General features: G+C 35.8%; 1 protein-coding gene across 5 annotated transcripts in view; it reads right to left on the reverse strand.

The window, feature by feature from the left end:
- Ryr2 (ryanodine receptor 2) overlaps positions 1-12,918 on the reverse strand; it is a 737,098-nt gene that overhangs the window by 102,285 nt on the left and 621,895 nt on the right. For all 5 annotated transcript variants that reach the window (XM_045151997.1, XM_045151996.1, XM_045151994.1 and 2 more), the window contains 6 exons: positions 11,344-11,474; positions 8,811-9,131; positions 5,968-6,208; positions 5,256-5,343; positions 2,187-2,279; positions 667-837 (listed from right to left, as the gene is read on the reverse strand). In XM_045151997.1, coding sequence (XP_045007932.1) covers positions 667-837; positions 2,187-2,279; positions 5,256-5,343; positions 5,968-6,208; positions 8,811-9,131; positions 11,344-11,474 — 1,045 coding nt within the window. The remainder of the gene's footprint in view (positions 1-666; positions 838-2,186; positions 2,280-5,255; positions 5,344-5,967; positions 6,209-8,810; positions 9,132-11,343; positions 11,475-12,918) is intronic.

Genomic DNA, 12,918 nt, shown 5'->3' on the forward strand with positions numbered 1-12,918 from the left:
TACCCATAACTGTGGGCTAACTTCAGAATGCATGACCCATATACCTCAACAAGAAGGGGCCAAGGGGAGGGGGTAGGTAATAGATGAGCCTAGTAATGGTACCAAATTGACTGTATCTGCTGATTACAAAACTAATTAATAAAAAAAATCGTAATACTAAGGCATATTTTTGAAAGCTTAAATCCATACATGTGTTATAATGAAGAAGAAAATCAAAAGAAATAAGTCTTGAGAACTTAAATACAGACAGTTGCACAGGACAAGCATTCCTGAGAGAGAAGCTAACCCTTCATCTGAACACCACAGACACAAAACATGATGATTATAACATTGAAAACTTACCCTTCATATACATGACTACAAATCTCCCCACATATTTTATAGAAGTGTTCATATGTAATCAATTTTTTCTATGAATAGTGTTTAGTATATTTTCTGTTTCTTTCCTGAAAATACCTTGGAAGTAATTAACATAGTTTAGAATGAAGATGTCCTAAAAAGTAGGCAATCATTGATTTAATCCTAGAATCTACACAGAAAAGCTGCTTAAAAAAACATTAACTGTAAACAAAATATTGACCTACAACAGTGAACTCAAGGGATGTAACAATTGAGAGCCTAAAAGTTGGAGGATCACCACCACCCCTAGGTGATAAGGACACTCACAAGGCTAAATCGATTTTTTGCCAGAGCAATGAGCTCTTGATCCCCAGGAGCACAGATGTTTAACCCAACTGGCAGTAACCTCTTCAGAGCTGCCACAATCAGGGATGTCTGCATAGAATATCGGTCTCCTTTGCGCTTCATTTTCTTCCTTTCCTGGTCAGAAACAGCTGCCTATGAAACAAAGACAGGTCATGGGATTGATACTTGCTTTCTTCTCATTCAGACTGACCCACAAATCTCTTAACTCCTTCACAGCTTCATCATCCTTACTTTCAATTGGCTCATACTTTTTTTTGAAAATCTCACTGTTCTGAAAATGTTGTCATTTTTCCTGTTCAACATTTCTTGGCTATGTTAGATCCTATTCCCACACACCTAGGTCATTGTCCTTCACTGATATGCAATTCCATGTAATATTAGAAGGAAAAGGTATATTCTGATATTATGGAGATAGAAAGAAGAAATTCCATGGCTATTTTTTATTGGAAGTTCTCTAACTCCTGACACTTGAGAGAAAGAAAATTAGAAAGATTATTCTTCTTGAGAACATGCATTGTAATATGCATACTTACAGAGACTGGCTTATATATGCATATCTATATATACTATCAACATGGTTTATAGAAAACTATTGTAAAATATATTTTCCTCTTACATAGTCTGCAAACTATAGTCTCAGTATGACTCCTGCAGAAACAGAAGTGATACGACAATCAGCTCTGTAACTATTCAGGAGCGTCAGTCTGACCAGGTTAAAAGTAAATACCACTGGGTACTTCAGAGTCTCTTGAGATTCTTTGGAGACATGTGCTGGTGCAGCAGGTTCACTACAAAGGACATTTTGAGTTTTGCTGGGGCAATATGCATTTTTCCAAGAAAAATGGCAAGTTCTTATATCACAATTAAAATAATTGCCCTATATCAATTTTATTTATATTAAATTTTTAAAGCAACAGTTCAAACCTGGACCATAGTTTTATGATAATAACATTACAAGAATTGCTAGGGATTCTAAAAAAAAACAAAGGAGAATTTAACATACAAATTATTTGCTTTTACTTAGAAGAAAGCAAAATAAATCATATCATGATGTTGAAAGAAGGTTCAACAACAGAAAAGCAGCACACCACTGATTTTTCCTACAGGAATGGTATATTAAATTACAATATTAAGTTGACATATAAATCCATATATTTCTACATGGTATACCAATTCTGTCACCTTCTGAATCATAGAAAAATATCTATGTCCTAAAATATGTACTTGCTACATGGATTCCATTTTTATATGTACCAACTTGTCAGAAATTACACTCAACCAAGTATAATTTGTAGGAATCTGTGAATTAAATCCCACTTTTCATGTCAGTCTATGTCTGTGGGTGATAACATGTGTTTTAAAATCAATAAACAATATTATCAAATCAACCCAAGTACACTTTTAAATTTTCAAAAAAAAAAATAAATCTAGAAACCACCACCCCGTGAAAGAACAGTGAAACACATTAAGGTCATTGGTACCTTGGACATCTTTGACTTGGTGTCAGTTATAAGGAAGGACATATTGTTGATTTCATTCTGTACAACAAAGTTCTGTTCCTCTCTTTTGAAATTCTAAGAAATTGCAAAGGAAGGTTCAGTTAAAGCCAATTAGAGAAGTCAGAGGTACATAGGAAACAAAAGTTTTTTATTTTTATTTGTTTGTTTTTTCAAAGGCAGATAACAAATTGCAATAGAAGATTTCTTGGAAAAGCAGGCAATATTTTTTGAGTATCTAATGAAGTTGCTGGGCTAGAGGCAACAGTTCTAGAAAATACATGAATTTCTATTTTTTATTTTTTCTTTCTATTTGTTTTTTAGTGTGTTATACATATTAGACAAGTACTATACTACTGGAATACATCCCCAACATTTCTTTTATTTTTTACTTTAAATCAAGGTCTCTCTAAGTTGCTCAGGTTGACCTTGAACTCACACTATGGCTCACACAGGCCTTGAGCTTGTGATCTTCCTGCCTCAGTCTTCCCAATAGCTGAGATAATAGACCCAAAACACCAGCCTTGGCTTGAATAGGTATATTTCAAAGATCAAACACTAAGTTCAGAAAGGTTAAGCCATTAGGTCACATTTTGCCAAGTGATTATATGAACACTCAATCCCAAATTTGCTGAGGAATGGCATATATTGTCTTCTGAGATAAACATGTACTTTGTAAAGATACACATAACTGTGCCATGCTTTCTGTTCTAATAAGGAACTCATACATGTCTAAATATATAATATTTTATTCATGTTTCATTTAGAAAAACACATAACAGCAAAACCAAATATCTTTAAATATTTGGAGTACATAACACATATGAATTGATTTGTGTTTTAAAAATGTACATGGGATTCTAAAGTACATGTTTAGATTTTTATCTTAAAATTCCTATTAAACATTAGTTGACCTGCTAATTATTGTAAGTAGTCTTATTCCAAAATGTTTTCACACAAAATATCAAAGGTATTTCATTGATTAGTAAAGTTGAATATTCTTAATTTCCTAAGTACTTTATTTAGTTTTCTTAGGTATGTATTTCTGGGTTCCTCCTATTTGTTCCTTGGGTACTATAGGTGGAGTAAACCAAGAGAGAAAATAAAAGGTAAAATCAGACTGTCATCTCTGTTCTTGACTCGTGGAGATTGATTTATTTCCTCTGGAATTTACATTTTCCTTCAGAATATCCTGACTGAGCTAATAGACTCTTTAAGATGACCCGCAATGATAAAAACATATCATTGGCCTGGTATGGTGGCACATATTTATAATCCCAATAGAGGCAGGAGAATTACAACTTTGAAGTCAGGCTAAATTCAGAGCCAGCCTAAGTTACCTTATGAGACTCTGTCTCAAAACAGCAAGTGCTAGAGTGCTGAGAAAACAACTGATTGCTAGGGCACATGCATAGCATGCTCAAAGCCCTAGGTCGGGGTCCTAGTACCATAAAAGAAAATAAAAAAAAACCATTTACTTTTATTACAAGAACATAAACAATCTAAAATGATTATCTATGACGTTACAAATAATGAATAACAAAGGGAACATGCCAATTTACATGTTTAGAAGCCACTGTTAAGCCAGAAATGGTGGTGCTGGCCAGTAATCCTAGTACACTGCAGGCAGAGGCAGGAGAATCAGGAATTCAATGTCCTCCTAAGCTGCATGACACCCTATCTCAAAACACAAAAATAGCAAACAAAACAAAAAAGCCAGAAAGCCATAATTTTTTATATTCCTTCTGTGTAATATGCCTTTATGTATGTTTTTATATAGAGCTTGATATTAAACTTGATAGACTCCTTAGATATAGGAAACAAATACTATTTATTTTTCTGCTATTGAGTATAATTTAAACATGTTACATACTTATGTTATTTGGGTTTTGTGACAATTTAACAATGGAAACTGTGAAGGGCTCTCAGATGATGAAATTAAGGCTGAGGATTTTTTTAAACTTTACTTTTACAGAGACTTTCATGTACAAAGTGGCTTAGAATGAGAATTAACACCAAAATACTAAGCTTTTAGAATAATTTGAAACAACAATAAATGCCCATATATTCATATTCTGTTATTAGAGAAATAACTGTTCAAACACTCTAAAATCATTCCCCTGATTAAAATCTTTTTTAGGTGTAAAATGTATAGTCCTGGGCTAGGCATAAGTAGCTCAGTGATATAGTGCTTCCTTAGCATGTGTGAGACCCCAGATTAAATCCCCACTACTATAAGCATGTGTGTGTGTGTATGTATGTATGTAGATGTGTGTATGTAATTCTACTTGTAACATATGCTTCAGATTAAATATATATATGTATGACTGCTTTTCACAGTGAAAATTGGACTTTAAAAATTCCACTAATTGGATTTCCAGCAGATGATGTATTTTACAAGCAAACTTATTCTCAAATATTGGCCAAATTTTCCCACAGAAATGAATGTGTGATAATGACACAAACAGAAACATCAGCTCCTTCATACATGGACCAAATGTGCCCACCACTTGATGCAGTGCCCTGTCTTGCACTTACAAAATGGAGATCTGTGTGTTGCTGGAGGTCAGGTAGCAAAACACCAAGGTGGGCATGCTAGAAGGTAAAATGGGACAGTGTGGTGTGAAGTTAATACTGCTTTGAGATGTATAGGATAATGTTAATCTTTGTTTGTTTGTTTTAAGGCAGGGTCTTGCTCTAGCTCAGATTAACCTGGAACTCATTCTGTAGCCCTAGTTTATGGTGATCCTCCTACCTCAGTCTTCTGAGTGGTATGCTTATTGTGAACAACCAGGTCCATCCTCATCTTAATATGTATGCAATGCTATCAAAAAATCTGTCATCTTTAAAAGATGTTACAAAGCTCAAGAGGAATTTACTTTCCTCAAAAGTCAACTATCCTCTACCCTCAACTAGTAAATGATTCATAAGAGACAGATTCAAGGAATGTCACTCAGACATATACTGCAAAGGGTGGACAACTCGTCTATCTTTGCAAAGTTCTTGTCATTTATCAAAGAGAAGACACAGTGGGTCAGCATTCTTAAAACTTACATGGGATTTGGACCAATAGATGAAGACTTCAGCTACCATGCGGAATAGCTCCTCTGCTTCTGGATTGGGTTCCTTTAGCCACTTTGCCCTGGATTACATAACATTTTCTTAATAACTTAATTAGAAAAAAATTCACTCTCCTAAAGTCAAATTTGCTGACCACATATCTCATATTGGTTAGTTATAGCATTTGATAAATTATAAACATCACACTTATCCAACTGCTTTTTAAGAGAAATAAATTAGAGTGTATTTTATATTGTTAAAGGCCTATTTTGTAATATATATGCATATATGTGGTATGCTTTGTGTTTGAGTATGTGTACATACACACACACACACACACACACACATATATATATATATATATATATACATATATACACATACACATATGTGTATATACTATATATTGTATATAAAACTATTAAAATAGATTTCTTTTTATATAATCTGCAAACTAACTCATCTACCTATAATCCCAGTCTCCCCTACAGAAATAGAAGTCATATATCAATCATTGTTTTATATGTAAGCATCTGAACATTTCAGAAGGAAATTTTCAACTTTAAGTTAAGATGCTTGGTGAAATCAATTTACTCATAATCATTTCATTATGTTATAACTATGAATAAATCCACAACCAAGTACCTACTGAACAAGCAATTCAACATGAACATGTGAGCCATGAAACTTCTTTAGCACAATATACCTGTTATAGTCCACAAATCGAATCAGGAGGGGGTAGAAGGCATATAGATCCCTGGCCAATGTGGTAAACTCATCTAGAATGAGCAGCTCAGCTTCAGACATGTCCCCTCTAGCCTCAGCTTTCAAGTGGTCTTCCTCAGACACCACCATGGCTACCTTTTTCTTCAGCTTCTCCATTAATGGCAAGAAATGAGTTTTCAAGAGCTGAGATTTCACTTTATTGATGATTGGCTGGGAAAACACTATTTGAAGACAGACATTAGTATCCTGTTCTGAATAAATATTCATTAAAATAATGATGAGGGAGTTAGGAATATGACTCAGCAGGTAATAGAGGTTACTACGCAAGTAGGAGAAGTTGAGTTTAATCAACTGCATCCATATAAAAATCTGGCTGTCAGATGCATAAGGGGGCACGTATCTGGAGTTCGTTTGCAGTGGCTAGAAGCCCTGGCGGGCCCATTCTCTCTCTCTCTCTACCTCTCTCCCTCTCTCTCTCTCTCTCTTTCTCTCTGTCACTCTCAATAAATAAAAATGAACAACAACAACAAAAAAAATTTAAAAAAAATCTGGCTGTGGCTATACATGGATGAAGCCCCAGAATTGAAGAAGGCAGAGAAAAAAATTATCTCTGGGGTTCCCTGATTAGCCAATTAATCCACACACACACACACACACACACACACACACACACACACGCACACACACATATATATAGATGTATGTATATATATATGTATCTGTATATATATGCATGTATGTAAGAGTAAAGTTAAAATTCTGCCTATCAAAAGCCAGGCGTGGTGGCACACACCTTTAATCCCAGCATGTGGACACAAGAATTGCCATGAGTTGGAGGTCAGTCTGGGTCTATAGAGTTCCAGATTAGCCTAGGTAAAAATAAGACTATACCTCAAAAAAAAAAAAAATCTATCCAAATTACTAAGGCACTAGTACATTTCTTTTAAGTTTACCAATAAATAAATTCATAAACACTCATTATTCATAACTCATTCAAATTTTTAGAACATTTTTATCATCCATATCATCAATTCCCAAGGTATAAAAAACCAGTAAGACCCAAATGCTTAGAGATGGCATAATATTCTGGTATGAGGGTAAAAAACGCATTTAACCACATTCTAGTTGTTGGGTATTTAAATTGAGTCCAGTTTTTTAATATAAAAATTGCTGGGGGGCTGGAGAGATGGCTTAGCTGTTAAGCGCTTGCCTGTGAAGCCTAAGGACCCCGGTTCGAGGCTCGGTTCCCCAGGTCCCACGTTAGCCAGATGCACAAGGGGGCACACGCGTCTGGAGTTCGTTTGCATAGGCTGGAAGCCCTGGCGCGCCCATTCTCTCTCTCTCCCTCTATCTGTCTTTCTCTCTGTGTCTGTCGCTCTCAAATTAAAAAAAAAAAAAATTGCTGGGAAAGCTGGGAGCACAGCTTGGGTAGTAAAATGCTTGTCTAGTACGCATGAGTTCATGAGTTAAAACTCCAGCACAAAACAAACAAAAATGCAACAAGTTTAATGGTAATGATTTTACCTCATCTGCAATTACTTTGATTGCTATATTCAGAAAAGTACTATAAAATGTCTCAAGGTCCAGTTTTGTTTTTGTCTGTATGTACATAATCATTATTAGCTTTATTTGTCATTATTTCTTTCTCTTATTGAACAGATTTTTAAATAATTTTTATTTATTTATTTGTAAGTAGAGAGACAGACTGAGAGAGACACAAAGAGAGCATACCAGGGCCTTTAGCTGCTGAAAATAAACTCTAGATGAATGCACTGCTTTGTGCATATGGCTTTATAAGGGCACTGAGAACAAAATCAGGATCATTATGCCTTGCAGGCAAGTGCTTAACCACTGTGAAATTTCACCAGCCCCCAGGTCTTATAGAGATAATTAGGGCTGAAGAGATGATTTTTCTGTAAAACGTAAGAACCCAGGCTTAATTCACCAGTACACATGTAAGCCAGATGCACAAGCTGAAGCATGTGTCTAGAATTGGTTTGCGGTGGCTAGAGGCTCTGGCATGTGTGCTCACTCTCTCTCCCAAATAAGTAAATAAATAAATAAAAAGTTTATAGAGATAAAATTAGAAAAAAAATATTTTGCTGAAAAGTAGTAACTATGGGGCAGGAAAATGACTTTGCAATTAAGGCATTTCTCTGAAAAGCCAAAGGAACCGTTTGATTTCCCAGGACTCATGTAAACCAGATGCACAAGGTGACACATGCATCTAGAATTGGTTTGCATCAGCTGGAGGCCCTGGCACACCCATTCTCTCTATCTGTCTCTTGATGTGTCTCAAATAAATAAGTAAAATAGATATATTTTTAAATAAAAGGATTTTAGGGCTAGAGGGATGACTTTGTGTTTAAGGCACTTGCCTGCAAAGCCAAAGGACCCAAGTTCAATTCCCCAGGAATCATGCAAGCCAGATGCGTCTGGAGTTCCTTTGCAGTGGTCAGAGTGGTCAGAGTCCCTGGCACACCCATTCTCTCTCTGTCTCCCTCCCTCCCTCCATTTCTTTCTTTTTTTTCCTCTTTGTCAAATATATATAAATTTTCAATATTAATACATTATAAAATTTATGATATATATGTATATCATAAATTTTTTAAAAGAATTTTTAAAATAGTAATAACTATGTTGAAAGTTTAGCAATGCCCTATTACATCAATATCTTTTCAAACAAAGTCATAAGAAGAGTAATAATGATGAAGATTATGATAGGAAACTTCTAGTCTTTCTTATTTCAAATCTATTTGTAAATAAACACAATGTGCTTTCATTTCACTTAAAATGTGCTCATATGTGCTTTCCGCTTCTTACCAGCCAAGCGCTTCATCCAGGCTCCTTCATCAATGCCCAAGTTGTTGTAGATGATCTTGAGGATATTGCCCAGCAGTGTGTTCATATGCTCTGAGTTGAGGGCTGTGCAGCACATTTCTGCCCTCTCAGGGTGGTTCTCGGGCCCATGCTCCCACCACCGTGACATGTAGCTGCATAGCATGGGCAGCACGACCTCCATCACATGTGGCATCTGAGTGTAGCGGATGCCAGACTCAGCCAGCTCCACAATCTCATCCATTAGCTTCTCCAGGGATGGTATATTTGGGCATACATCCTCCACATTGACTGGCAAATTGAGAGCTGGAATAAACAGATAAAAATGGGCATGTTGAATGAAAGAACAGGTGCAATGTGGTACATTTGCACTAACTGACACAGACATAAGAAACTTTCATACTGAGCTTCAAATCTCAGCTAGGCCTAGCTAGCATCTATGTTTCCTCTTCTCTCTTTTCTTGGTAGTTATTTCAAAGCTACTCTTGCAACCTTAAAATACTACCTGGCCTCCATCATACCCTTAGGTCAATAAAGAGTCAGTCCTCCTAATTTGCAGCAAATATAAGCAGCCAGTGTCTCTTCCTCCTGCCTCCTACTCCCATGGTCCTTAAGCTATCTGTATAGGATCCCACATTTACCTCCAATCCCTATCTTCAGAGGATAAACCTATGAGGTCCCTGTTCCTGCTTCCTACCTTCCCAATGCCTTCCTCATCTTAGTGGCCTTGTCTGGGCATCTGATTTTTTTCCCTACTGGCTCCTGGCCAGCAGAGTCTATAGATGCTCAAATTGTTCCATGAAGTGTGCTTCCTAGACATACTTTTTTCTTTTTTTAAAAAATTTTTTATTTATTTATTTGAGAGTGACAGACACAGAAAGAAAGACAGATAGAGGAAGAGAGAGAGAATGGGCATGCCAGGGCTTCCAGCCTCTGCAAACGAACTCCAGACGCGTGCACCCCCTTGTGCATCTGGCTAACGTGGGACCTGGGGAACCGAGACTTGAACCGGGGTCCTTAGGCTTCACAGGCAAGCGCTTAACTGCTAAGCCATCTCTCCAGCCCTAGACATACTTTTTAAAAAAATATTTTATTTTTATTTATTTATTTGAAAGAGAGAAGGAGGGAGGGAAGGAGAGAGACAGAGAGAATGGGTACACCAGGGCCTCCAGCCACTCACTGCAAACGAACACCAGATGCACGTGCCCCCTTGTGCATCTGGCTAATGTGGGTCCTGGGGAATCGAACCTGAGTCCTTTGGCTTTGTAGGCCGATGCCTTAACCACTAAGCAATCCCTCCAGTCCCCTAGACATACTTTTATGCACTGTAAAGAAACAGAATTCTACCACATGCTGAACTTATCAGTGGCTTTTGACATCAATGACCTAATCCCCTTTTCCTAAACCTTATTCTTCCTGAATGTGAACATACCTCATCTTTTGTCTGTATGACCTTAGTTTCAGTTCACTTTGGTCACCTTTCTTTTCCTTAGTCAAATTTCAGAAGTTAACTTCTTTAAGGATATATTTTAACCCCCATCCCCTTTTTTTTAACCTTCCATGTTTGCTTACCCAATTACAGCAATTCCTATGGGCTTCTGCTATAGCTAGGAATGCCCAAAGACATATTTCTTAAGTTTTTTTTTCCTGCCTAATCTTTGACATTTGTTGTGTGTGTGTGTGGGGGGGAGTTGTGGGGGGAATACAACTGAAATGCAATGAGTTTAAACTTTTCATTTCTTTTTTAACCTACGTATTTATATTTTTATTACAGTCTAAAACTCATCAGAAATGGTTGAAAGTTCCTTTTCAAATGGGAGGGTAAATTATGAATTGGCCTACCTACCTACCAACATAATCATATTTTCCTGAGCAAAATGCAACATGAATTGGAAGTCCAAAACACACCCAGTGTACACACAGACAGGGAAACAGATGTGAGATCCAGGGATAAACTAAAGCTATTGTCCAAGTGTCCCACTCCTGTTTTTAAGGTTTAAATGATAAAATTTAAAACAAGCAAGTAAATAAACCCACATAGAATAATTCCAATGAGACTATTCTGATGATTTACACATATTTATTTTGTGAATACAAAAATAATGAATGGTACAAATCCATAAATGTAACAAAGAAGAATGTCACAACCCTTTCTAACTAGGTGTAATTAACAAGAAATCACATTTTAAGTCTTTTTCCATGTTTTTTAAATGGACTTCTCTTACTCTGTGAGTGTTCAGTTGTCAATGGTTCACTGAGTTAGGAGCAACTAAACACATTTTCTTTCAGGGATATATATATATATATATGTATATATATATATATATATATATATATATATATATATATATATATATATGATCATTCCAAAAGAAGAATGAAAATTATATCCCTTAAAAAACAGGTGTATTAGAGATCATAAAGTGAAATGGATCATGAACTACATTATAAGGGAATATAGTGCATGTCATTGAGATTTAAGTTCATTTCTTATAGCCCATGCATGTAGCTATATTACCTGCTCTCTCTCTTGCAGACTTAGTATTGTAGATAGAGTAGATATTATGCTTGTCCAGATGGGTTTCCAAGAAAGCCACAGGAAAGGCACCAGCAAAGGCAGCCAGACACTCTCCTAATGCAGAGCGTTGCCTACAAGTAGAAAATGCTTATTGTTTCCAGGTGAAAAACTGAAGAAATTACATTAAAATTGGCAAGTTTAACCTTAAAAAGGGACAACAACATTGCTAGTAATATCAAACTCCAAATCCAGTTTTCTTATATTTTTAAAAAGATCATGTACATTTAGGAGCAAAATTTGTCCTAGTGAATAAAAGTCAGATGAACTGTTGCCAACAAATGAAGTTAAAAACAAAATAGATAGGGAAGCAAAACAAAATCAAAGTGATGAGCTCTATTACCTCTACAAATATGAAAGTTTTCTCATTCACCATGCCTCTCTACCCTCTCCCTCATTTTCTTTTTTGTATTATTTTGTGACAGGACTATCACTGGGGAAGAATTCTTGCTATGTAACTAAATGAGCTTTTTAAAAATGAAGTGATAATACTAATAAACTAATGATGATTTCTGTAAATTTATCACACAAAACTAATTTTCAGGGTAGCTATAAAAGATTAAGACATAGTAAATGGCCAAACAACTGATAACCTTGAAAGATGATTTATCATTTATAAAGGTTAAAGTAAGAGTGAGAGTATGATTCATTGATTAGGCCAAGGCTTAACTTCTGACTAATTTCTCTTTGCTTTCATTATTAATTCACTTAGTCCATGGCCTTGATGCCATTTTAAGATGTTAATCAAATATGAAACAATATGAAATTTATTTTGACATATTCTAAGCTCTTTAAAAGGTCTTATAAAATATTTCATAGTAAAAGTTAATAAAGTTGATCTAGTAAAGCACAAAACCCGGAGAGGAATAGATATTTGAATATCTTATTAAAAGTCTGATATACAGCTTTTGAAAATATAAAACTAACCAAAAAGAACAAATATGAAATAATTGATAGATGTCATAATAACAAAACCTCAAAGTTTCCATGGCAAAAAAACAACATCTGTATTTAACAGATGAGAAATTAAACTCATAAATTAAAAAATACAAATGGCAAAGTAAATTTGAAAAAATAGAAATTAGGAAACCTTGTAGGTTTTTCTAATCAAAAGCTCATTGTGGATGATAGCCCCATGCTGGTGGTGGGGTTACAGGTCCATGCTCACTAAGAAAATGAGGAAAAAAAATAACTAATATACAAGAGTTAGAAAGGAGAGAGAGAGGTGGGGGAGAAGGGGAGAGGGAGGAAGGGAGGATGTAGAAGATTTAGGTTAGACTTGATCCTACCCTCTCCAGTGTCTTGTGGTTGAGGTGTTTCCTGTAAGGGTCTAGTGAAGGTTCAGCCATTTGGTCTGCCTTTAAGGAAGTACAATTTTATGGTACCATTGCCGTTTGGGTCCATATTAGTGTTTCCCACCCCTTCGATGCCCTCCCCTCCTTCCCCATCCATCCTAGTGTCTAGTCCATGAGATGCTTCTGGGTATGTAAGGTATCTTGGGTAGATTCAGGTTAGGAG

Source organism: Jaculus jaculus, chromosome 6 (assembly GCF_020740685.1).
Source record: "Jaculus jaculus isolate mJacJac1 chromosome 6, mJacJac1.mat.Y.cur, whole genome shotgun sequence".
In the NCBI taxonomy this organism is placed as follows: domain Eukaryota; kingdom Metazoa; phylum Chordata; class Mammalia; order Rodentia; family Dipodidae; genus Jaculus; species Jaculus jaculus.